The sequence below is a fragment of the Penicillium expansum genome (assembly GCF_000769745.1).
Source record: "Penicillium expansum strain MD-8 chromosome Unknown contig271, whole genome shotgun sequence".
Lineage (NCBI taxonomy): Eukaryota > Fungi > Ascomycota > Eurotiomycetes > Eurotiales > Aspergillaceae > Penicillium > Penicillium expansum.
The window spans coordinates 131878-157323 of NW_015971203.1; the positions used below are offsets into that span (position 1 = coordinate 131878).

At 48.5% G+C, this 25446-nt stretch overlaps 8 protein-coding genes across 8 annotated transcripts; 4 read left to right on the forward strand and 4 right to left on the reverse strand.

Annotated features, from left to right (window-relative positions):
• Positions 1–849: 849 nt before the first annotated feature.
• PEX2_081130 (citrin) lies at positions 850–2998 on the forward strand (the record flags this gene model as incomplete). The annotated part of the gene is made up of 2 exons (XM_016745383.1): positions 850–1026; positions 1097–2998. 2 exons carry the CDS (start codon positions 850–852, stop codon positions 2996–2998), a joined length of 2079 nt encoding a protein of 692 aa, XP_016602142.1.
• Positions 2999–3852: 854 nt separating this feature from the next.
• Positions 3853–4381, reverse strand: PEX2_081140 (DUF5321 domain-containing protein; the record flags this gene model as incomplete). The annotated part of the gene is made up of 2 exons (XM_016745384.1): positions 3853–4031; positions 4093–4381. 2 exons carry the CDS (start codon positions 4379–4381, stop codon positions 3853–3855), a joined length of 468 nt encoding a protein of 155 aa, XP_016602143.1.
• A 378-nt stretch (positions 4382–4759) lies between these two features.
• PEX2_081150 (C50 family peptidase) lies at positions 4760–11007 on the forward strand (the record flags this gene model as incomplete). The annotated part of the gene is made up of 2 exons (XM_016745385.1): positions 4760–9374; positions 9428–11007. 2 exons carry the CDS (start codon positions 4760–4762, stop codon positions 11005–11007), a joined length of 6195 nt encoding a protein of 2064 aa, XP_016602144.1.
• A 415-nt stretch (positions 11008–11422) lies between these two features.
• On the forward strand, positions 11423–12584 carry PEX2_081160 (S-formylglutathione hydrolase; the record flags this gene model as incomplete). Its single annotated transcript, XM_016745386.1, has 4 exons — positions 11423–11678; positions 11764–11984; positions 12089–12283; positions 12399–12584. The coding sequence occupies 4 exons, from the start codon at positions 11423–11425 to the stop codon at positions 12582–12584; spliced, it is 858 nt and encodes a 285-aa protein (XP_016602145.1).
• A 302-nt stretch (positions 12585–12886) lies between these two features.
• PEX2_081170 (uncharacterized protein) lies at positions 12887–13464 on the reverse strand (the record flags this gene model as incomplete). The annotated part of the gene is made up of 2 exons (XM_016745387.1): positions 12887–13396; positions 13453–13464. The coding sequence occupies 2 exons, from the start codon at positions 13462–13464 to the stop codon at positions 12887–12889; spliced, it is 522 nt and encodes a 173-aa protein (XP_016602146.1).
• A 2187-nt stretch (positions 13465–15651) lies between these two features.
• PEX2_081180 (GFA family protein) lies at positions 15652–17363 on the reverse strand (the record flags this gene model as incomplete). The annotated part of the gene is made up of 5 exons (XM_016745388.1): positions 15652–15771; positions 15857–16107; positions 16158–16433; positions 16878–17220; positions 17280–17363. The coding sequence occupies 5 exons, from the start codon at positions 17361–17363 to the stop codon at positions 15652–15654; spliced, it is 1074 nt and encodes a 357-aa protein (XP_016602147.1).
• Positions 17364–19324: 1961 nt separating this feature from the next.
• PEX2_081190 (glycosyl hydrolase family 79 C-terminal domain-containing protein) lies at positions 19325–21108 on the forward strand (the record flags this gene model as incomplete). The annotated part of the gene is made up of 4 exons (XM_016745389.1): positions 19325–19508; positions 19566–19665; positions 19721–20236; positions 20298–21108. 4 exons carry the CDS (start codon positions 19325–19327, stop codon positions 21106–21108), a joined length of 1611 nt encoding a protein of 536 aa, XP_016602148.1.
• Positions 21109–22099: 991 nt separating this feature from the next.
• On the reverse strand, positions 22100–25390 carry PEX2_081200 (Ran GTPase-binding protein LOS1; the record flags this gene model as incomplete). The annotated part of the gene is made up of 2 exons (XM_016745390.1): positions 22100–22126; positions 22196–25390. The coding sequence occupies 2 exons, from the start codon at positions 25388–25390 to the stop codon at positions 22100–22102; spliced, it is 3222 nt and encodes a 1073-aa protein (XP_016602149.1).
• Positions 25391–25446: the final 56 nt, after the last annotated feature.

Genomic DNA, 25446 nt, shown 5'->3' on the forward strand with positions numbered 1-25446 from the left:
TGCGGAGAAAAAGGGGATATAACGGTACCGGAGTGCTCCGTACATAAAACCCGGAGTTGAGCCGAGTCTGGAAGGCCCAGGAGAGGGGAAAAGATGAAGTTGACCAATGGATATGGAATTCTCCAAATTCTTGTTCCCACTGAACTCCGCACCGAACTCGGAATCCTTTTGGTTTTCGTGTTTTCGTTAGAGACTCACCGGGTCCGAAATGGCCATGTGACAGGGATCAACTCCGGTTTCTTCCTCATTTTCATAAGTCACCTGCTGACTGTGCTTCTTTTTTTTTTTTGATTTGCCTCTGTGCCTGGATTATATGGTTGGTTTAGGTGCCTATATACCGTGGCTCATGGTGGCAAATATATGTCATTCCAAGGAAAACCCTGGATGAAAAGTTGTTTCTCGAACAATAAGAAGGACCATGAGGCTAATATACTGTAGGAACACTTTTATATTGTATTCCGAAGATACATGTATCTAGTAATGCGGAGATCGTTCGGTCCGATCTGCCCGGGTAAATAACGCCATAATGAAAAAAACAAGGGATAGTAAGAAAGAAAAAATCCAACGTGGCCACGGGTGTGTAAGATATCAATGGATATTAGATTAAATATCAAATCTACATACATATCTGAGAATACTCCGTACATAATTATCGATTGTAATATTTGTGAAGAGAAAATAAGCCCGAAAACTTTACCAAGTGGGCTCCTTTTATTATCATAACTTTTCTATTGACTCAAATCTCCCCTTCTCCACATCCCTCGATCCCTTCTTTCCCCCGGTTTTTTTCCCTTTTGTGCGGTGGATTTCTTTTTGTTTAGTACCCAAAAGTCAACTTGAATATACACAATGGCCAGCGTAACGGAAGCCGTGAAGGAATCCCTCCTGGGAAGCACAGAGGGGCCTCATTTGGCCCACCAAGCGCGCGCGAACTTTGTCCTCCATGCGCAGAAGGACGAGAATGGTGACCTCTTCATGGATAAGGAGAACTTCATTAACGCCGTGGCACCCAAGCAGGAAGACTATGTAAGTGTGACTAGGGACTGCAAAGGTACTGAAATCTTCGCAATTGCTGACCGGGTTTCCTCCCTAACAGCACAAGATTAAGCGCGAACAATATGGTATTCTTTTCAACGTGGCAGACCGACGGAGAGTTGGCAAGCTGAACATTACCGATTGGGCCTCCTTCGAAAACCTCCTCGCGAAGCCCGATGCCGAGTACGAGATCGCCTTCCGTCTCTTCGACTACGATGGAACCGGCAGCGTCAAATTCGACACCGTGCAGGGATTGTACAACATGAACAAGAGTGCCGACAGCATTCCCTTTGATTGGAACTCAGAATGGGCATCGCTCTATGGAGGCCGCTCCAAGTCTCGCCATGACATGACCTACCCCCAATTCGCCCAGATGCTGCGTGGTTTGCAGGGTGAGCGCATCCGCCAAGCTTTCCACATCTTCGACAAGGATGGTGATGGCTTCATCCAGCCCGAGGACTTCCAACGCATTATCCTCGAGACCTCAAAACACAAGCTGTCCGACCATGTCCTGGAGAACCTCCCCACCCTGTGCAACATCTCGACCAGCAACCGCATCTCCTACGCCAACGTCCGTGCTTTCCAGAATGTCATGCGTGAGATGGACATCATTGATTTGGTTGTCCGCGAAGCAACGAAGAAGAGTAAGGATGGCAAGATCACTCGTACCGACTTCCTGAACGAGGCCGCTCGTGTCACCCGTTTCTCCCAGTTCACACCCATGGAGGCCGATATTTTGTTCCACTTCGCTGGACTGGATGCGCCTTCAGGGCGTCTCTCCCAGAAAGACTTCGCCAAGGTCATCGATGCTTCATGGCGTATCCCCGTGCTCGCTGTAAACCAGGTCTTGGCTACTGGACAGGAAGTTGCTGAGAAGACTAAGACTGTGCTTCACAGCGTTCTTGAGTCTGCACACCACTTTGCTCTGGGTAGTATTGCCGGTGCTTTTGGTGCTTTCATGGTCTACCCCATTGATCTGGTCAAGACCCGTCTGCAGAACCAGCGTTCGTCTCGCCCCGGCGAGAGACTGTACAACAACTCCCTAGATTGCGCTAGGAAGGTTATCCGCAACGAGGGTTTCACTGGCCTGTACTCCGGTGTCATTCCCCAGTTGATTGGTGTGGCGCCTGAAAAGGCCATCAAGCTGACTGTGAACGATCTCGTTCGTGGCTACTTCACAGACAAGGAAACTAACCGGATCAAGTACAGCCGAGAGGTTCTGGCTGGTGGAACTGCTGGTGCTTGTCAAGTCGTCTTCACAAATCCCCTTGAGATCGTCAAGATCCGCCTGCAGGTCCAGGGTGAAATCGCCAAGAACGTCGAGGGTGCCCCTCGCCGCTCAGCCCTCTGGATTGTCAAGAACCTGGGTTTGATGGGTCTGTACAAGGGAGCCACCGCCTGTCTCCTTCGTGATGTCCCCTTCTCGGCCATCTACTTCCCCACATACGCACACTTGAAGTCCGACTTCTTCGGCGAAACCGCTACCAACAAGCTCGGCGTTCTTCAGCTCCTCACTGCCGGTGCCATCGCCGGTATGCCCGCTGCCTACCTCACCACCCCATGCGACGTCATCAAAACCCGTCTGCAGGTCGAAGCCCGCAAGGGTGACACCAAGTACCACGGTCTCCGCCACTGCGCTGCCACCGTCTGGAAAGAAGAGGGCCTGGCTGCCTTCTTCAAGGGTGGACCCGCCCGTATCATGCGTTCTTCACCTCAGTTCGGTTTCACTCTGGCTGCCTACGAGGTCCTGCAGAAAACCTTCCCCATGCCTGGTGAGGGTGAGGCCATCACACCTACTGGTCACGTCGAGCCTAGTGTGGGTGGACACGGCGCTAGTGCCCCTCTGCCTTACCTCCGGTCAAGGAACGCGCTCAAGATCATCCTTGACCTTGACCAGAACATTGGCCGGGTGCAGGTCCCTCGGCCTGAGAACTGGCCCAAGTTCCTGCAGAGCTCGAAGTAGAGAGGCTTGCTGTTATCTAGTGAACCTGCCATTTCTTGGTCTTTGTTTTCTTCATTTTTACTTTACTAGCGATATGTTTCTCATTTCTCATTTGGTCAAGGCCTATCTTTCCTTCAGTTTAGCATGAGATCTTTCTCACATTTCTTTCGGATTCTTTTCATGTCCCGCCTTCTTTGTGGCATAGTTGGGCTTGACTTGGGACGTGCATCCCCCCCTTTGCATCATGATGTCTTTCGGAGACCACCTGTGTTTGCATTGTATCAACAGCAGATAGATTTGGAAAGAAGGTGTGTGGGTTGTTTTAGAGAGCCCTGATTGTGGTGTTTCTATCAATCTAGATCTGGTTTGGGTTGATGTTCTCCTGTTTTATCATGTGGGTGTAAGCCTAGACATGTGTAGTTGATGGTTGATCCAAGTCGTGCCTAGAGAGCAGATAGGTCATGCCTAGATCAAGGAACTATTTGGGTGCATTTGATCTTGCAATCTGCAATGGATTACATTGCAAGTCTGGTTTTTGAGTTGGGTATCCCAAGCTTGGGAGAATATGTACATGAAGCATGGTTTGCAAGCTCAAAAGCGGGTATCGGAATCTACTCGAAGGAAATATTCCCTGTACAGGTGATGTTACATTTATATCCTCGAGGATATATCGGTCACGGACTGGGTCCATGTGTGTGTGGGAAATGCTAGACCCAATTGTCGTGGATAGAAAGAAATCCCATCGTGATCTAGAAGATCAATCCGACATCGTTGAGACGGCAGTGGCACAATGCGGTGGCGTATATCCCGAGTTCACACGAGCGAGCCTCAAGACCAGAGGCTTGTTCTTGATGAAGACCCGATTTAGTCCTCATTCAATAGAATCTAAGCTTTCGTGTAGACTCAGTCTTAACAGGCTCCTCGGCGACTTTGTCTTCCGCAGGCTGTGTGGGTTGCTTTTGTTCCTTCTCGGGCTCCTGGACCTTCTCTGGTTTCGATTGGGCGGTCTTCTTCTCATGCCATAGGGAATCTTCGGCTTCAATCTCGCGCAATACTAGAGAGAAATAGTCAGGAACCAGCCATAACATAGAAACGTCGGATATTGGTTAACACACCCTCATCCCACTCTCGTTCCTTTGCCTCATCGCCCGTTCCAAGCAACTTCTCCACATCGACCTTCTCTCCATTCTTAACTCGTGCAATGATCTCCGCTAGAAGCTCGATCTTCGCATCAGTTGTCCGAGTATACGCCGCATAGCCGTTCTTCAAAGTGAGCATGCGAATGGCTTGCGAGCCGATCAGAGTGAACATGATGATATAGAATGTCGCCGGGTTCCATTCTTTAGATTTCTCTTTCGCAGGATCCTTGCGCGCTCTGCCACCACGAAGAAATCGGGGAATCATTGCCGTCCATACTGACGTGTCTGCGATCTTCGGAAGGCGATCGGAGGTCGAATATGAGCGCCCAGCCGGAAGGCGGCATTGTCTGGTAGTATTAAATGTAGAAGGAGCAGAAAAGATCTGTCTGCTAAGCCCAAAGGGCCTGTATCTGAAAGCCATAGCCTCTGTTCGCGTCTCGTAGCAACCGTCGATCTTTAGAAACGGGAAAAGTTGAGGTCGTGATTGCCTGAGGCGATAAGGCTATCAACGCCCAATAAGGTATAGCGTTGTTGTTGCTGCGACAACCCCCGTTTAGAGTGTCCGGCCGATAGCGATTGCACATCAAAGGCTCGACGCGAGCGATGACCTCAGTCCTGCAGCTTCGATAAAACGACGACAAAAATGGCGGTCACGGTTTTGCCGGCCAGCTCTTTAACAGAGTCTGTGAAACAGGCCCTCCGCTCAACGACCACATGCTCGGACGCTACTGTGTTGTCCCTCCAAACACTCCTCCGCGGGTCACCAAAGATGCCCGAGAAACCCACGAAACGCACAAAATCCACAAGAGAACCAGCCGCGGCGCCGAGTCGAACGAGAACTTCCCGCGCAACAAAAACAAAACCCGCAAATGATACGACGCTGCAATCATTGGCCGATCATGACGCGGCGGCATTGTCGTGTCAGGAGAAGCTGGTCTTTGCTACGGAGGTATTCAATGCTACATTAAAGACCCTCACAGATGCTGCGAAGGTATCTACAGCCAAGCGCCAGAATAATACCCCCGATACCCCCAATGGCCCCGACGCGGGCATCATCTCGGCCGCGGAGTGCGCCAGGCTTTCTTTGTCCACACTGCGCACTCTTAAGAATGACGCTGGGAAAGACCAGTTCCCCAACATGCAGCTCGAGCAGGGGCTTTGTGTTCTAGCGGGAAAGCTCATTTCTCTGGGACTGAACGACGTGGCATACAAAGAGCTTCGACTTTTGAAGCGGAGAATCCAGCAGCATCTGGATGGCGGGAAGGCCGGGAAGAAGACTACAGAAGCGAGGGATTCGACGGACGAAGAAGCTTCGAAGGAACGAATGTCGGATCTCTTGACGTTCGCTCACATCTCAAACGGGAAATCACTGTATGGCTTGCTTGTTCCCTTTCAATCGAATGTGATGCGGTTGTTTGCTGCGGATAAAAGAGCCTCCACAATACAGAAGGTCTGCCCTGCTTTGCAACTTTCCGATTCGAGCAGCCCTGCTCAAGTAATTTTGGCTGCCCTGAAATCGGGTCAACTATCGAATGACAAGGCTGCTCTTCAACTCCAGTTACTATCAAATACAGTTCTAGCACTTTGCTCGGGAACGTCTTTCTCCAAGGATGAGGCCTCGAATAGTTTGAAGCCAACGACATCATTGGCCCTGCAACTACTTTCTCTCGAGGTTCGCTGCTTGGGCTGGAAGCTGTCTGGTCATGTCTGTGATGAGAGCAAAGAAGTGTTCGATCCTTTGCTTCGCTATTTTGGTAGCTTTTCTCACCGGAGCAAGGGTATTGAGAAGGCCGAGTTTGCTACAATTTACAAAACGGTTACTCGGCTGCAAACATCCATTTCAGAGGTCAAGAAGAAGTCCTCAGAAACACAAAACGCCAACCAGGCTGCCAAGCTCATGACTATTCTCGGGCAGCTCGCCTTCGATGCAGGGTGTTTTGATGAATCCATGAAACTGTTCACACAAGCCATTAATCCCCTTTCAAAGACCCAGTCTCTTTCGCTGGCCACAGTTCGGTGTAAAATTGCGTCTGTTCATTTCCAGGCTTCGAAGACATCGAAAAAGTTCCTGGACGGAGCTTTGGATTCCGTATCAGAGGCGACTCAATCCCTTGGGTTGCAGTTAAGAGGTAGCGCAAACGACCTAGACGAGCTGCTGGTAGAAGCTGCAAGACTGAAGAAGCTGGCTCTTTCGTGGTTCGGCGAGGCTATCACAAAAAGTTTCGAGACTGAGAGCGAGAAAAACGAAGTTGCTAGTCAGATCAGGGAATATCTACAAGCGTTCATCAGGTTCCTCAGACGCTATGTTGGACGCCAACCAACAGAAGATGGTGATGAAAAGGAGATTGAGATGTTCAACAAACGTATCTCAATTTCTAGGAGCATCATTCTAGCTGCCATTGATTCCACTGTCGCAATTGGAAAGCTTTCTATCATGTCGCAGCGGCCACCTTGGGAAGACATGCTTCCAATCCTAGCTGATTGCCATCGCCTGCTTTCGACTATCGAATCCCCCGATGAAAAGAATACAGAAACAACAGAAAACTTAGGGATGGCACTTGTTAAGCTTTCAAATTTGTTCTGGTCTCGATACATCAAAGAAAAAGAGGCCGGACAAGGTTATCGGGAACTCATACCCCTTCTTAAACAATCTACCCAGCTGCTTTCAAGCTGCTCACCCTCTCAACGCAACACAGCATTTGCAGCCCTCAAGTTCGAGAGAATGGCTCATCTGTACATCGAGGGTAACATGTACATTGAATCGGAGCAGATGTTTCGACAATCGATTGAAGAATACATTATCTCTGGAACTCTAGAGCAGATCCTCAAGATCAGTGGAGGACACAATCCTAGTTCACTCAACCAGGATCCCAAGAGTCCCGGTTTTATGCTTGGCCGTGTACTTTCTGCCCTTCTGAAGATGAAGCTACGCAGGAAGGGATCTCACCCCTCCGTTGTCTATGATGATGTTGAACTAGAATTTGAACAAAGATGTCTTCTTATCGAATGGCAGATGAGCTTGCTCGTCGACATGAATGGCTATTCAAACGAAGAAGAGTTTCGCTTGATTCTCGGCTCTGCTGTTTCTTCTCTCCTCGACCTCTACCCCCATGACGTCTACCCCATTCGCCATTCTCGTGTGATTCTCTCTGCCTTGCGCCTCCTACTGGAACAGCCAACTGCCTTGGATTCGTCTTTGATTGAAACTCTGCTGGATGCAGGAACAATGGCTTTGGCTAGCGGGTTACAAGTCCGAGATGACATTGATCTTGCTCCATTTGCAATCCATATTAGCAACTCATTGCGCATCACCATCGGTTTCCACCGCGGCAAGATCGACGCAAGCGAACTAGATGACACTCTTGCATCGTGGACTTCATTGGTCCGCCAGTCCCGTGACTGGAAAACACTGCTGCTCTGCATCAATGACACGGAGTACTGGGTCTTGCAGTTGAAGGCCCTGGTTGACTATACCGAAATCCACGGACTTTGGAAGGCTCAACTATGCACCCTGGAACTGATATTGCGCGCCGCGGAGCTCCAGCAATCAGGGGATTTGTCAGACCCCATCATCATTCTGTCCCGCTTGGTACTGCAGAATTGCCGCCTGGGTTACTGCCAAAAGGCAGGTGAACTCCTGTCGCGTGGTGAGCAGTATCTTGCTCAAAGTAAGGTTTCTTCTCTCGCTACCATTTCCTACAAAGTTGCACGGGTGGAATATCTTCTGGAGACCGGAGAGCCTGAGAAAGCCGCGGCCGTTCTTTCAGCAGCCCACTCACTCTATGAAAAGTGCCAGAAGTCAGAATTAAGCAACTTGACTGTCCTGTCGAAGATCTCATGGGAAAGACTGGTAGCAGATGCCGCCTTTGTTCAGTCCAAGTTGTTCTCCGCACAGGGCTCAGCAACCCAGGCTCTGTACTTCGCAAAGCTTTCTGTGAGGCTCAACTGCCGCATTTGGGCTAAGGTTGAGAGGCTCGCTCAGAGAAAGCAAGACAAGATGTCGCCTGCTGCAGGAAGTTCTGATGTTGAGGCTGTTGCTGATGGTATCGCAAAGCTTGATTTGTCGCAGAATGGATCGTCCCCGGACGTGTCTGCCAGCTACATCCAAGGTGCGCCTTTCTGGCCGCATCTGGGCTCCCACCATACCTGCTTGTTGAACCTTGCCACATTATCTGCCCACCATGGCTTGTTCCAGGATGCTATCTATTACGGCGAACAAGCGCTGAAGATTGACAAAACCCTTGATGCTAATGCACGGCTACTGGCGGCGCAGACCCAGCTCGGTTGCCATTGGATTCTTAGTGGCCACATGAGTGAGGGACAGGATCATCTCTCTGCAGCGGCTGAGTCGTCTAAACAAACTCAGAAAAGCATTGAAACCGTGTCTTTTCAAATGGGGCTTGCGTCTCTGTACAAGACGCAGGGCGCTCATGACAAGGCACTGCGTGTTCTCCTTGAAGCAGATAAAATCATCACATCGGTCATCTCTGCTGACGTGCCTGCTAATCTGGAGGCAGCAGGCATGGCAGAGATTGAAGAGAAGATGGACAAGTTACGTGTTAGAGCAAGCAGCCGGCGAACCCCAACACCTCGAACCCCGACACCTACTACGACTACTACCACTCGGCGGACCCGTGCAACCAGTTCCGCTACTATTAAGCCCACAAAGAAAGCCCCAGCTCCAAAATCAACTCTCCCCGAAATCCAATCCAAATCCCTATTACAACTGAAAGGCAACATCCTCAGACAGCAAGCTGATTGCCTACGGGAATTGCATGACTTTGAGCGATCTGCGCAAACACTTGCAGAGGCCAGGCAATTTGCCGTGGCCCGAGAAAGCAAGATTGCTCTAGAAATTGGTGAGAGCGAGCACCTGCTGGCTGATGCAATTCGCCGTTTTGCCAGCCATGCCGTGTACTGCGTCTTACCCGAATCTACAATCTCGCTACCGTCACTCAAAACACCAAGCAAGATGGCAGATGAGCCTAGTTTACCCCCGGCAAAGCCGTCAACAAGGAGAACAAGGGCTCCTGCCAAAACAACGCGCACCAAGGCTCAAAGAGCCAGTGATGACTTTTCGGTTATGCTGTCCAAGGCAAGCGATTGTCTTGCCAGTGTCTTCTCTGATGCCACGATTCTAGGCTCAACGCTTGATAGTCATGCGGCATCTCGCTTGATGAGTCGGATCTCGATGCTATCGCATGCGACTTCTCCCGGGATCCCAGCGACTCTGGCTCAGTCACCCGCAAATATGAATGGTAAGTTTTGTGAGGTCCTTTTGGTTTGACATGTATCTGACTTTTTCAATTAGAGATCGGACGTGTTGGCGCATTTGCCCGGGAGCGTATGGCCATTGATATCGATCGACAGCTGGCTGATTTTGCCGACCCTCTTCTTTGGCCAACCTCGTTCCCCTCAGCTATCGAGCTGGACAATGACCTTTGCTCCAACTTCACACAGGATTACGTCGACATTCTGCCCGAAACTTGGAATGTTCTCTCTTTGTCATTGAGTGCAGACCGCACCGAATTTGTGGTTTCACGACTCCAGAAAGACCGTTCACCATTCCTTCTGCGTCTTCCTCTCCACCGAGGAAACTCAGAAGACGACGACGAAGAGCAGTTCACTTTTGAGGATGGAAAAGAGGAAATGCAAGAACTCATCAAACTGGCCAACGAAAGTGCACATGCAGCCAAGGCCCAGACGGACAAGTTGTCGAAAAAGGAATGGTGGAAGACCCGTGAAGCGCTCGATCGTCGGATGGAAAGTGTGCTTCAGAACATTGAGAACATATGGTTTGGAGGGTTCCGCGGTGTGTTCTCGCCGCTGTCGCGGGAGACAACCGCGCTGGCCCGGTTCGCAAGCACCTTCCAAAGCATCCTTGACAAGCATCTTCCTTCTCGGCAGAAGGGTGGCAAGGCCGCTGGACCCCGGCTCACGCTACATCAGAATGTAGTGGACTTGTTCATTGGGCTTCGCGATCTCGAAGACCAAGAAGAGCCCGAAGACACACTGATGGATCTTCTTTACTTTGTCGTGGATATCCTACAATTCCAGGGCGAGCGCAATGCCTATGACGAGATAGATTTCGACATGATGGTCGTAGATACCCTCGATGCCTTGCGAGGCTACCACGAAGCTGCGCGCGATGAACTTGCGGCACGGCCACCGAGACATACAATCCTTGTACTCGATAAAGCTCTCCACCTGTTTCCATGGGAATCACTTCCCTGTCTCCAAGGATACCCTGTCTGTCGCGTCCCATCTCTCGAGTGTCTCCGGGACCGAGTCCTCCAATTCCGCAAGTCATCATCCGGAGCCATCGTGGACCGCAACTCCGGCGCATTGGTCCTCAATCCAACAGGTGACTTGCGCACAACGCAAACAACGTTCGAACAAGATCTTTCCCGGTTTAAATCCTGGACTGCAGTCGTGCAGCGCGAACCAACCGAAGACGAATTCCGCGACGCGCTAGAAAATAAGGGTCTATTCCTCTACTTCGGCCACGGCAGCGGCGCGCAGTACATCCGCGGCCGCACGGTCAAGCGGCTCACACAATGCGCTGTTACTTTCCTCATGGGATGTAGCAGCGGCACTTTGACCGAAGCTGGCGAGTATGAGCCCTACGGCACGCCGATGAATTATCTCCATGCCGGCAGCCCCGCGCTCGTGGCTACACTGTGGGATGTCACGGATCGGGACATTGATCGGTTTACTACGACCGCCTTTGACGCGTGGGGTCTGGTCGAGAAGAAGGATAAGAAGAATGAGAGCCGGGAGGAGGATGTTGGGCTTGACACGGCAATTGCGCGTTCAAGGGGTGCGTGTGTGTTGAGGTATCTCAACGGCGCAGCGCCTGTGGTTTACGGAGTTCCGGTGTTTTTGGAATAAATCTGAGGTCATGTTTCTTTTTACCTTATTATTTTGTATATATACCTTGGCGTTTTCCCCACTGTGGGCAGCAATCTGATTTGACTCTTCATAGTCGGCCTTTCAAGATGTTAGAAGTACAGTGGACTAAACAATGTCCACCTGTTATGTGATGTCATAAAGTGCAGTGAATAGACTAGACAATGTCCAGTGCAATAGCTCCAAGTCTTAATAACAAATATCACCAAGATACATCAAGCATCTATACAATTCTATCAACTCCGAAATAGGAAGAATAATCCTATCAAAGTGGACCTTTTTTTCCCCTCATGCGGGACAAATCTCCCCCCACCATAAAAACGTCAACGTCTCCCGGTTTCTTAGCTTTCTGTTTTCTTTTCTCCCTCCAACAATAAGAAGATACCACATCCTCAAAATGTCCGTCACCACAAACGCAACCATCGCTTCCTTCGGCGGCAAGCTCCTCAAGCTAAGCCATGCCGCCACAACTACAAAATGCGAGATGAAATTCAACCTCTTCTTGCCCCCGCAGGCCCAGACACAGAAAGTCCCCGTACTGATCTACCTCTCCGGTCTGACCTGCACCGCCGAGAACTGCTCTGAGAAGGGCTTTTTCCAGCACAGCGCCAGCAAGAAGGGAATTGCCGTGTTGTATCCTGATACTAGCCCACGTATGTGTCTTCCTTATCTTTCCATCAATTCAAATTATATTGTTGAAAGTAAAGAAAAATTATAATTAACATACAAATTTTCTAGGCGGTCTCAACATCCAAGGCGAGGACGACGCATACGACTTCGGCTCCGGCGCCGGCTTCTACGTCGACGCTACCAAAGCCCCCTACAACGCCGGCTATAACATGTATAGCTATGTCACCGAAGAGCTGCCACAGACTGTCTTTGCTGCGTTCCCGCAGTTGGATGCCAGCCGTGTTAGTATCACCGGCCACAGTATGGGTGGGCACGGTGCTCTCACTCTGGTAAGCTATACACTACCTGTTTCATTCAGATGTTCGCTATATAGCACGAGAGCTAGAAAGAACATATTTTGCTTGGGGTGTTATTTATCTAACTAATCAATCAGTTCCTCCGCAACCCCGGCAAGTACAAGTCCGTCTCTGCGTTCGCGCCGATCACAAACCCGTCGAACTGCCCCTGGGGCCAGAAGGCGTTCAAGGGCTACTTCGGTGATGATCAGCAAGATAAGTGGAAGGAGCACGATGCTACCGAGTTGATTAAGAAGTGGAGTGGGGGTCCTCTGGATATCCTGATTGATGTGGTGAGTTTTCTTTTTTTTTTTGCCTGATTTTTCTCTCCTTTTCTTTGTTTTATTCTGTTTTCACTATATTCCATCCATCTGTTCTGTGGCTCGTGAAATTTCTAATCATATCCAGGGCACCGGCGACAACTTCTACAAACAAGGCCAACTCCTACCGGAGAACTTTGAAGCCGCAGCCCGTGGCGCTGGCATCGCCGGCTTGAACATTCGCTACCAGCCTGACTACGACCACTCCTATTATACCATGGCTACCTTTGCGGATGACCATGTTGAGCATGCGGCCAAGTATCTCTTTGCATAGTGTGTGCTCTCCTCTTAACTCCTAATCTCAAAACTATGATGTTTTACTTGTCTTGCGTATTTCTTTTGTAAACTGGATCTGATTGGTTCCTTCTTTTGGCTCAAGTGAGCGCCAGGTTGTTAGGTCGATGATTTAAATGAGTCTGGGAATTTGAATGACAAGGGATGCCCTAGTTCTGATCGAATCTAACCGGCGCATGAGTACCATGAGACTTAATAAGATAAGAGGAAAGGAATTTGTTCTTGATTGCATGATGTTATGGCTCTCCAATTTATATGGTAGAGCAAGATCGTTCGTGCGCACTACATATTTTGGGATACAAGCGCCTCCATTCTCAACAATAGCTGCTGAACTCTGACGGCGTCATCCTTGACCGATAGAATCTCATCCTCAGCTCCAAAGTCCACTAGGTTGGTAGACCCTGCAGCCATTGTAAAGAAACGGGCTTGGCGCCCAATGACTGTAATGGCATAAAGAGGGCTATTGGGCTGGCGACCACTCCAGTTCCTCATGTTGTTCTCCAGCTGGACCTTCGTCTGTCCCCACTTGGTGAGGGTTGCATTCTTATATTTTAGAGCTTTGCACTCAACGAACAACACTTTGTTGATGCTGTTCTCTCGGACATTGGTAACCACGATATTAGCGCGAGCTTGTGTGGTTTCAGATGTGTAGGGTTCACGTTCAAGGCCGTAGCCTTGCTGGAGGGGGAAATAAAAGCGCAGGATCTGTGTCCACATATGATCCACCTTATCCTCCTTGCATCCACGCTTGACTTTTTGGATGTAAAGGTTGATTATCTCATGGTCCGCATACTGTGTAGGCCATTCAGTTAGCAACTCAATTCTAGCACAAGCAAGACTAAACTTACGGATGCAGACATATTTGCAAACTTAAGGCACGGCCAGCGTGTTTGGGTATGCTTGAGTATGTGTAGAATTTGGTGGAGTGTGGAGGAGCTTAGAGGGAAAGAAGCGTCAAGGGCATACGCACAGAGATTTATATTATTTTAGTATCTATTGTAGATTTGTAGCCTTTTTCAAACCTATAGCTATCAAATAAACGTAGAAGTAGAATAGCATAGAAGGTGCCCTATTGAGATATGATTGTTATTGAACTTTGATAGTCAATAGGACAGTAGGTAGAGGTGTTTACACTGAATATTTTAGTCAACAAGATGCTAGGCAGAAGTATAAGTTCTGTTTATACTCATTGCTTTAGACATATCTCTACATAATAATGGAGTGCCATTGAAGGGTTTTTGCGTTTCAATGGAAGCTATTCGGCTTTTAGTTTACGTACATTCAGGTAGTTTTAGCCTAGGCAGTCAATGATCAGGCTGTTGAAAATTTTTAAACGACTTTTCAGCAAACGGACATAAGAATTATACAATTCAAAATTACGAATATGATAGTGAGGATCCTTTCACTCCTTCATATCTCTCTCTCCCTTTCTCCGAGTCACCGAGTCCCTGCATCACTAGGACCGCCAGGTCTGCTTCACTCCGGCAGGTCGTACACGAACAGGCTCAGGTCGCGACGCTATGCTTTGTCGTCTTCTTCGTCTTCGTCGGCAGCATTGACTGATCTCTATGTGCGTTGGTGTGAGGTGACCTCGGCGGACCTGGTGCCCGACCACTGTGTTGTGCTTCCTGTTTCTCTAGCACTTGCAGTTTCTTGGTTTGGTTTGCTTGTTAGATCTTGATGATCCTCGTCCCCTGTCCCCTTCTCCCTCCACGTGGCGACCGAGTCCACTGACTAAAACTGTCGAGTCCTGTCGCGATCATGAACTTTTCCACGATCGGCGCTACCTTCGATTCCTTCAACATCTCCTCCTCCCCGAGTATCATCGAGACCTCGGCTTTGAACAATCCCTCTACTATCTCCTCCCGCAACTCCTCTAGGAGTGGACACTCGAGCAAAACGTGTCGTACACTTTGGTTTCCCAAGTCGCATTGACAGCGTATTGAGTCTTTTCTCTTAATTTTAGACTGGTATTCAGCGAGTCCAATAATGCCTGTGTGGAGTTGAATCTGAACTGATGTTGTCGCTTTCCGAAGGCCTTTCCAGTACGCCAAATTCAACTTGTTTGGCGCCTCGATCATCCTCCTTGTCCTCCGCGCCCACCCAACCACTAACAAAGAGTAAGCAGCTAAGCGAAGAATAATAACGCCAAACTAGTGCAAATCCAACTTCTTCCTCTCCAATATATCCTTCCTCTTTCCCGCTATAATCACTGCAAACTGAGCCTCATCTTCGCACATTTAGTCTTTCGCCAGCATCAAATCATGGCATCTCTGAATCGCCAACCAATCACCGAGGCTTACGTGAATTTCTTTTGTACTAATACTTATATTCAATAAAAAATATATTCAATGGAAAGCATATGGTCACAAATTGTGGCATTCCTAGATACCTGAGCAACTGTAGCGAAAGGCTTTTTTTGCCTGGGTTCTATCTATGCTATGGATAGACCAATCATCTTGCAATACTAACTCAAGGTTACCTTATGCTATAACTTCCACTGGGGCATAAGTGACTTACATCGAACTTTCCCGAAATAGCTTTGATGTCTCGCTCAAGGACAAGTTCCGTGGACTTGCAGTCCCCTCTGCCCTCTGTTAGGCCTATCCAGCTAGTGACGGTGGTGTTCTCATTGAAAATAGGGCGTATTGCGTGGATTCCAGCTTCACCCACAATAACCGTAAATCCTATCAGTTTCTCGCCACAGAGATTGATTGTCACGGATTGCCCTGGTAGCCGATACCCAAGAATTAGATTTGGCCTTTCGGGATCTGCATTTAGCAGGTCTAACCCAGTAACATATGTATCTGCTCCCTCGCGTATGACAGACACACCCAAGCCGATGATGGAGTGTTCTAATAGAACGACTTGAGAAAAGGTTTTATGTCTTCTCTGGCACATGTGGCAATTCCTCCATTTGTCCACTTTTAGGCCATCTCTATCACATCGGAGTTCAGTAGAAACCTCCTTCCAGGGTAATTCGCCAAGTAATCCCTGGTTGGAGTTAATCTGCTCGTTCGAAGCCCTAATCATCGAATGCCTTTCTCTTAGCCATCGGTTATTTCTCCACCTTCGCCGTTTCGTCCAGAGGTGCTGGTGAGATCGATCAATTTTGGCTGTACAGCGGTATATGAGTCGCCAGTCTTTGCTTTCATAGCTTCTAGGATCTGTCACTAAGCAGTTCAGAAACCCACGGTCTCCATTCACTGAAAATCTTGACTTCCAAAATGATTGAAATTCAAATACAACTACCATTGCTCGGGATGACTGTCGGAGACTTAGGAAGTCGACAGTAGAAAGGTAGGTTGCGATTTGGACTCGTATCTCAATCGGGAGGATGCCAAAGGAGTCAGGGTGAAGCACAACGGTGCTCTTAGAACCAGAGCAATTTGCTTCTTTGGGCATCGTCGGAAATTGTTTCGCGGCATCTCGACGTCCCTTGATAATGGGTCGTTTTAAAGGGTAGAACCGTTCCTGCGTACCCAGCTCATTGTGATATGCCGCTAGGTCTGTTAAAGAAGCCAAATCCAATAATATTATCATGCTCACTTACAGTCATGTTCTGGTCTTCCCGAAGGAGGGATGTCCCTGAAGATTTCAAAAAGCCTGGCCAAATCGATCTCCCCCCCTTCAAAATGCTGCTCCAAAAGGAACCAGCAGATCTCATGGATTAAGAAAGCTTTGGGGGGGTTTTTTACGTGCATCGAATACCAACGGCCAAGCTTTTTAGGATCACCGTCATATACTTCCATGTACCAGTCAAACTCGGATGTATAAACATCTGACAACTGGATCCCGCTTCGGGTCGAATACACTATAGCGGATGAGTCTGGTGCAAGAAGAGTAATTATAACATGGGGATCAAACTCACATACTTGGTATCTTGCCATCCACAGGGGCTTATTCCGGAGGTCTGATCCACAAGATACGCAGCGACAACAATATTCAGTCTCATCCATAACAAAACCTGGAAATTGAAAACTAGAGGCGATGATCTGAAGTTTGAAATATTCTGGGGCGAAAATCTATGAATATTGCAATGTATAGAAGGATCATCATGACCTCAGTCTATGTTCACACGACTGGCGATTCGGTTCACTTGGAATAAACCTTATACAAAAGTAATATGACAGGAGAGTTAGAAACATATGATATGATAGGTCGAATTTCATACACGATAGCTGCAGCTTTAGCTTCGACAAGAATAGTCGGCCGCTCATGCGGCCTCTGTCCTTGAGTAGTAGTTTGTTCTCTTCCTAAGCGCCCATGCTACCATTGATCTTCTGAACATCCTCATTTCCCATATCATCCACCCATTTATCCTTCCGATGATAGTAGATTTCCGTTGACAACTTCGCACACTTAAGACGGTGTTCTTCATCGAGTGTCCCCGACTTCACCGCGACGACTTCGTTATCATCACTCGATCGTGATGTAAATGGCGTACCGCAATCGGGGCAGAACTCGCGCAATACCTGCCCGCCCCTGTCGCTACGATCTGAGTACAACTTGGGTGACCCCTTGGTGTACTCCAGACTAGATTGCGGCACGATGATATTGGCGGAAAAGCTGGAGCCGGTATAGCGTTTGCAATTGGTGCAGTGACAGATAATAACCTGGCAACTTTGTTAGTATGAAATAGTTAAGTAATTGGAGATAAACAATAAAACTATACCTCAGGAGATGATTCTGATGGCAACATAATACGGTATACTATGTTCTTGCAGAGGCAAGCACCGGTCAAGTAATTCTGAGTCATTGTGGATTGTGGGGTTGGCTATCGGAAGTTCAGTGTAATCTCTCGAAGAGTTCTCTGCTGAGGATATAAATATTGACAGGCGAGATAAGATTGTTTTAGTGCCAGATTAGCTAGACAATCCTTGACACACCGGGGACTGCACTAGCACGATAACTGATGCTATTTTTATCCCAAGGATTAATAATGTACATAGGACACTGCCAACAACATTCTTTCTAACTATTCTATTTAGTCTTTCAGATGTCTATAGCGGATTATCGAATTTTACGAATGTTCTTATAGGTAACCTACATTACGTCGGACGCTAGGTACAGTCCAAGGGTTATTGGTCCGGCAACGGATCACTTCAATCCGATTACCGACTCTCTGTTGCCATTTTCTCCATCAAAGCGAAACTACACACTGGGGTAGACTTGAGAGAATGCGGGGAAGACAAGTGGGTAACTTACTTTACTATCCTTTCTCCAGTTCCTCACGCTCGAGCTTGCAGAGTTTTGAAAGGGAGCTAAAATTCACCAATAAAAAACGTAGTGAGGTGAAATCCCAAAATAATTTCATCAAAAAGGGCCAAAGTACAAGGTATATATTACCTCTATTATCAGGTTCAAAATCTATTCCCCCAACTCTACAGCACATAATAAGCAAATTCCCATTAGGTCAATCAGAAAAAGCTTGAGATACTGACTAGTAAACTTAAACATGCGTAAATAATAGCCGAGGATAGCTCGGCAGCTTTATGCATCCTAATCAGGGAAGGTCGCTAAAATTTATGAAAATGAGGGTCAAGGACCGAGGGTAGGAAAGGGAATTTGGAACTCTCGTGCGGGTCATATTGAGGGTATAGTGAGGGTATAGTGAGGGTATAGTGAGGGTATAGTGAGGGTATAGTGAAGGTGCAGTACAGCAGGTGGAGCTCGAGTTTATGCCATTCACGATCATGCGCAAGTATAAGTTACTATAAGCTACCAATACGGCAGGTTTTAGACGCCATCGCGCCAACTGACTAGGCAGAAAACTAGTAATAAATTAAATTAATGAATAATCCATACCTATAGCCCAGGGTACGAATGTATTAATTCCTTCTAAAATAGGTACTGAATATAATACTATTCGTACATATATAAATCGTAGAATCCCCTTCTTTCTTATTATAACCTTTAAACTAAAGAATTAGAGGTAACTCTTTATCTTTAACATTAGCTTAAAGTATGATTTTTTTACCGTCTTTATACATATCTAAAAAAATATCTAGAAAGAGTATCTAGAAAGAGTATCTAAAAAGACCATCTAAAAAGACCATCTAAAAAGACCATCTAAAAAGACCATCATAAGGCCGCAAACACAGCCGACTATCTATACCAAACATTGCTGTACACGAGATTTCTATCCAATTATATAGGTTGGTGCGATGGCGTCTAAAACCTGCCGTATACCAACTATAGTTACCAGCTACAGCTAAGTTAAACAACAATATCCAATCTGTCCCAATACTGTTAATTGATACCCATTTTCCTAAACTGAATTCGAGTTTCTTTATATTTTCATATGATTTCTTGTATTGTTCGATAGTTTCATTCTCTCCCAGCGTGTCATAAGTTTATCAATAGCCGACCTCATCACAAAAACAACGCAATGACCGCGTCTCCACATACCCCAGATATACCCCCCGCATCAGGTATTCCGGAAATTAACACACTAAAAAGTCCCTCGAGGATGTTTTGTTCCAATCAAGTATTCACTTTCGGCATATCCTGCCTTTTTTTTGCAATTCGTGCAGTTACAGACGGCCTTTGAAATGTTGCCGGCGCCGGTGTTCAATCGCCTACCCATTGAGTATCAGCTATAAAATGTTATAATTCCTGCTTCTGGGAATAAGCTTCTTAGAGCCTAAGCAATATAATCAAATATCTGTTTTCCTTGATCTGCCGATAAGCATTGGACTTGTCTAGTATTGTTGCGCGATGTTCTTCCCGCTACTTTTTGGAGCTGGAGCTGCACTTGCGGCCGCTGTGCCAACAAATGTTAAGCAACACGGCTCACCGGCAGTTACTGTGAGAAAGCAGGTGCCTCATAATGCTGGTGCTGCAATTCTGGCTCCATTCGTCTCGTTCTCAATCGAGTTCTCTTCTTTCCCGGATTTTGCAGGTATGTTAAGAGCATTGCTATTTAACGATACCTTGAGCTCAAATGTGTTTCTGATAGGGAATAAATCCAAGCCGAATCGGTTTTCCAATCAGTTACTGGACAACCTTGCCGACCTTCAAGGTGTCAAGCCGTATATTCGAGTCGGAGGAACCACCCAGTCAGTCAAGTTGAATGATGAGTGAAAGAGAGAGCTATGCCTGATGCTTTTATAGAGAACTCGCGCTATATGACCCAGATCTCAAGACCCAGATCAATGGCACCGTCGTCCCAAGCATTACGGAGGACTTTCCATGGCTTGTCTCTATCGGACCATCGTATTTCGAGGCGTACTCCACCTGGCCGGGAGTCAAGTTCAGCCATGATTTCAACCTCGGCAACAATACTACAGCTGGGATGGACACCCTGATTGCCACCGCTCCCTTGGCCTGCAAAGCTCTCAGTCATGGGAACTTCGCCCACTGGGAGTTAGGCAATGAGCCTGATCTATACCAGCTCATCGGCTGGAGACCAGAAACTTGGACAGAAAGCGACTATGTTGCTGAATGGTTGTCTAAATCTCAGATCATCAAACGCCAAATCGCTAAAGCCTGCCCTGGTATGGCTACCGATCATGCGTACAAGTACATTGCGCCGTCATTTGCAGGATTCACGCGTGGTCTGGACCCCGTGAAGACCTGGGAAGATGGACTCGACAAGAACAAGGATATCGGCATGAATTCAATGCACAAGTGAGTATCCCACGATGGAAATATCTCATAGGTAATCTATGCTGACAACAGTCTTACTTAGCTATATGGGCAGCGCAGATACGCCGGGGCTCACTCTTGCAAACACTCTGATGAACCACACAGCGATTGTCAATAGCGTGGCTCCACATACAAATCTATCCCGTGTTCTGAACGAGAAGGGCCTGACTAAAGATATACCTTATATCCTCGGGGAAATGAACTCTCTCTCCCACCAAGGCCAGCCAAAATTGTCAAACTCCTTCGGTGCCGCCCTCTGGGGCGTCGACTTCAACCTCTACTGTGCATCACAGAGCATCGGCCGCACCCACATGCACCAGGGAACAAACTATCGCTATGCATCATGGCAGCCCGTGCAGACCAACAAGACGACTATCGGCACGAAGGCGCCGTACTACGGCAATATTATGGTGGCTGCCATGCTACGCGGTAGTGGAGATCGAGATCATCACAGAGACGCGAGTGTTCAGGTTGTCAACCTCGAAATGCCGCATGAAACTGAAGCTGCGTACGCCGCCTACGTAGATGGAAAGTTGGCCCGAGTCGCCGTGATTAACATGCAGGAGCATAATTACACGGATACCGCGTCTGCGAGCCAGCGCTCCGCGGCCACATACCAGTTTCATCTGCCTGGCGTCTCGGCTAAGCCTCTGTCGGTACAGCGGCTGATGGCGAATGGGAGTGACGCTATTACGGGTATCTCCTGGGATGGTTGGTCTTATAACTATGAATTGAAAGGTGGTGCGCCAGTGCGATTACACAACATCACAGTTGGGGAGACGGTCCGGGTGAATTCTAAAGGGTTGGTGGAACTGGAGTTGCCCTACTCGAGTGCTGCGATCTTGAACTTTTAGGTTTTTAGTTCGGATTTAACATGTTGGAACTCGTATTTGCAAGAAGCGGTTAAGCCCTCACAATACTCAAAGGATCCAGCAGTCAAAAACTAATTAGTTATTAGTAATATTAAAGCCTTCTGTCCTAAGACTTATTGATCTGCCCATCGGAAAGGCCAACTTGGAAGATAAGCGTCTTCAATCGCGAATATAAAGCTTCTTTTGTAGTTGTATATAAAAATAGTCAGCCGGGTTTGCGGCCTTTGGATATCTCTTTAGTAGGTCTTTCTAGCTGGCCTTTTAAGATATCTTCTTGGCTAGTCTTTTTACATTTATGTGTAGGCGGGGAAAAAAGCATACTTTGCGTAAGAGACTTTACTATGTATAACCAGTAGTATATGCTTCAATAAGGCGGTGATGAAAGAGATGATGAGATAGTATCCAATAGGAGAGTTATCAACCGGTGGCATACTTAGTCGCCCGTACGTCTGGCTAAGTTAGGGCAACTCTGCCACTTCTCCATTTCATGAGCTACCTACTCCAGTTCACACCCGTTAAAGTGGAAATAAACTCAACAGAAGATCCGAGAAAAATAAACCTATTTAGGTCTTATATTATGGAGCCGGCAAGAGAGAGAGAGATGGGGGAAGGATACGTCATGGAGTGGTGGGCAGGGATACAAATGAAACACCACAATGCGAACACACCATGAACAGAAGGGAGCGAGAAGCAAGCTATATACTCGGAACTTTTTGAAAATCAGGTAAATTCTTTTTGTTCTTTCTGATTTTCCCCCGAGAGTTTGATCCAGCACTGTTCTTGGGGTTCAAGTTGGGCAAGTATGGTATCGGGATCGGAATCGGGATACTTGGATGATATAAAGTAGATGGTATAGAAGATGGCGAAGTCACAGGGCGACACGAGGAGAGACGTCACCTCGTCGCATCAAAACGTAAATATGGAAAAAGGGTGGGGGAATCTAGGAAGCAGATAGAGAGGAGAAAGGGAAATTTCATGCGCTCAATCGTTGGATGAATGACTGTTGGAAATTGTGTTAGTTGGATGCCACGTAGATCGAAAGCGTGAGTATTAAGGAAGTAGCACATACCGGGAAGAATTGCCGGAACCCTTTCACGTCCAGCTGGCTCATTGCGGTCAGGAACTCTTCAATGAGATCGGCTCCCATGCCCATGCCGGGAAGTTCCTGGTTGCGCAAGTATTCCGCATATTCCATGCCTGTCTTAGAGTAGATAGTGCGTTGCAAAGCGCCGGCCTCCGCAAGGACCTGCTTAGCTTGTGCATCTTTGGAGTTGAAGGATGGTGTCGTGGGGAGTGCCCAGCACAGAGGTGATAACCGGGTGATCATGAATCCACCAAAGCCGGGGAGTGCGGCTTGGGCAGGCGTGGCGCCATTAGCAGGGGCAGGGGCAATGTCAGGTCCGCCCCAGCAGCTTGCCATACGGCCCAAGACGGAGAATGCCATCTTGGCAGTTGTGAAGTCGTCGATATCTTTGGCGAAGTGTTCGATGGTGGTAATGACGGTTTCGAAGATGGGCTGGTTCCTCTCGCTAATGATGACAGTTCCCAAATCATTGTTCAGCACAGCGAGCAAGAAGTTCAGGTATTCTCGCTTCAACTCGGCAAGCTGGATCTCGTCATCAGTGCCGGTTGATGGATCGGCAATGCCAGAGAAGACTCGCTGCAAGAAAGGAGTCAGGAGCGTGTCGAGAATGCTATAGATCTCACCCTTGAACCCAAAGATGACCTGATCCAGAAGGCGGAGGAACAGCGCCATCTCGTCGCGGGAAGATGTCTGAGTCAAGAGCCCATCGATCCATCGGGGCAGTTGAGGGAGAATCTGCGCGCCCAGAACACCAATGAGCCGCGAGAACGCAAAGCGAGCAGCAGTCCGGATATTGAATGAGGAACTGAGAGACTCAAGCGCAACCAGGGTGGCTTCAGCTACTTGGGCGAAAGCCGCCGAGACCTCTGGCGCCGGGAGAGTAGAGGGTGAGCTGGTGCCCGGCTGCCAATCCGAATAACCACGGGCGAGGGTTCCCAGAGCCATGATGTCGTGGTGGATCTGCAGCAATGCACGTTCGTCGTTGGCCTTGGCGGCTTCGAGGTTACGTTCCATGTCGCCGAAAACAGGGTTCATCACCGACTGAGCGTAGAGAACCTGCTTGTCTACACTGACACTTGGGGTAGAGGAAATGATTCCAACGGACTCGAAAAGGTACAGCTGACTGTTGAACACGGCATCCGCAGAGCCCTCATGATCCTCGGAAGACATCTCATCACCGTCATCGCCTTCCGAAGGCACCTCGGCCTGGATAACCAACAAGTCACTCAATGCCTCCACAACATTCTGTGCCACGTTGCCAATTTGACTGCGCAGCTGTCTAGCTAGCCGCTGGAACAGATACCATGAACGAGTCTTGACTTTCTTAACAGGGTGGTGTACAAGCTGAAGGAAGCTCTCCAGAACCCCAGGGATGAGATGAGAATTGTGGGTAAAGAATGAGCTATAACGAACACATATTTCCATGTACTGAAGTTGGGTTGCGGGGTGGGTGAATGATCGGATATCGGACTCTACCATTGCAAGCATCATCTCGATGAGACGATTCGCAGCCATGCCAGTAGGGGCGCCCTTCGTGTAGAGACTGCCGCCCCTGACGGCCAGATCTCCAAACAAGAACATCTCATGCAAAGCGAGATCTAGGTCGCGCCAGTCAAGCTGCCCACCGGATGCCCGCAGCTTTTGGAAAGTTGTTCCCACCACCTCTGAGATTGCATCAATGTAAAGCTGCTCATCGGCCGAGGCGATGATTTGTTGCAAAACACCGAGTCTCTTGCGCAGGTCTTGGAATTCTGCCTCATCCGTCTGCTCGTCCTCCTCGCCCCAGTTTGAGGTCTCGTCGTACCGCATTTTCGCGATGATGGCCTTCAAAATCGGAAGCAGGATGGACTTGTGTCGCTCCGCAAAGGAGGGGTTTGCCTTCGCGAGTTTCCGGATGTAGGTGAGCATGTCGCTGACGCAAGGAATAACAGTCGAGCAGACTTCGTCGTACTCGTCTGAGAAGAATCGTAGAATGTGCGGCAGGAAGACCTGCAAAAGGTTTTCTGCTTGCTCCTTGACTGGACCAGCGTCATTATCCAATACCCGCACAATATCCACCACTGTGTTGTTGACAAGCTTGGCAACTGTCTCTGCCAAGTCAGTATCGTACTTGAATGTGAAGCGGCTCTCCCGTAGTGGAGGGCTGTTAGACAGCTGGGTGATGATGGAGTCAAGGTTCAAGAAAGCGATCATCTCAATTTTGTCCGAGGGCTTCATCTTCTTGCCAATGATCTCCGTGAAGACATCCACGGCCGCATCGCGCACCCGCTGTTCTCCCTCCCGAAGCTCCTGTTTCTCGGCCCGTCCAAGCTGCTGGAAGAGCAGATCCAACATGGTCTGGTTCACTACAAGACCAATATCAATCCAGCTGACCCAGCTACCAACCGCCTTCAAGCACATCTCAACAATCGTATCATCACCTTCCCGCCACACCGCCAAAATCTCCTGCCAGGAGTTGGCAATTTTCTGCATGTCCCTCTCACGGATCAGATCCTTCAGCGCATTCGCCTTGTCCTGTTCTCCGCGAGACCTTGAAACCAGCACATCACCAATCTCCTCATGAATCGAGCTCAGCACACGCAGGTAAAAAACAACTCCAATTTGGCTATCCCGGCCCGCAGATTTGTTGGTCAGGTTCAGTAGATCGTCGATGCAAGTCTCCCAGCCATTCGCGTAAAGGGAAGAGAAGAGGAAAGTTACGGTCTGTGCAATTTTATTTTGAATATAAGGAGCATCGGGGGTAGCAGTAGCCTCCGGGCCGTAGGCCTGGCGAACGTAGGCTAACACACTATCTCGAACGACACCGAGCGAGGCCGGATCGATCAGGCCGACCTGGGCAGCACTATTGACGATCTCGAGACTGACATGCCGTACGACTTCGGGCTGTTGTGGGGTTTGGGTGAAGAGAGAGAGGCACACCTGCCACCCGGAGGGGTCGGAGCGGAGTTGGTTAAGGTATTCGTAGGCTTGCGATTTTAGGGTTGGGTCGGAGGATGGATTCCAGGCAATCTCAATTGCATTTGCTACCTGGGATGTGTCAATCACCTTGTGTCTTGAGCTGGGGGAAAAGGCGTCGGAGGGGTTGTTTGAAACGGCGGGGGAGGGGCGGTGTTGGGGTATTGGAATTTTTTTTGTTTCAAGGGTGCTGAACAGAATTGGGAGACTCACCTGTTCTTCCATCTTCCAGTCTCCCTTCGAGGTGTGGGAAGGAGAGAGGGAAATGAAAACGTAGAGGT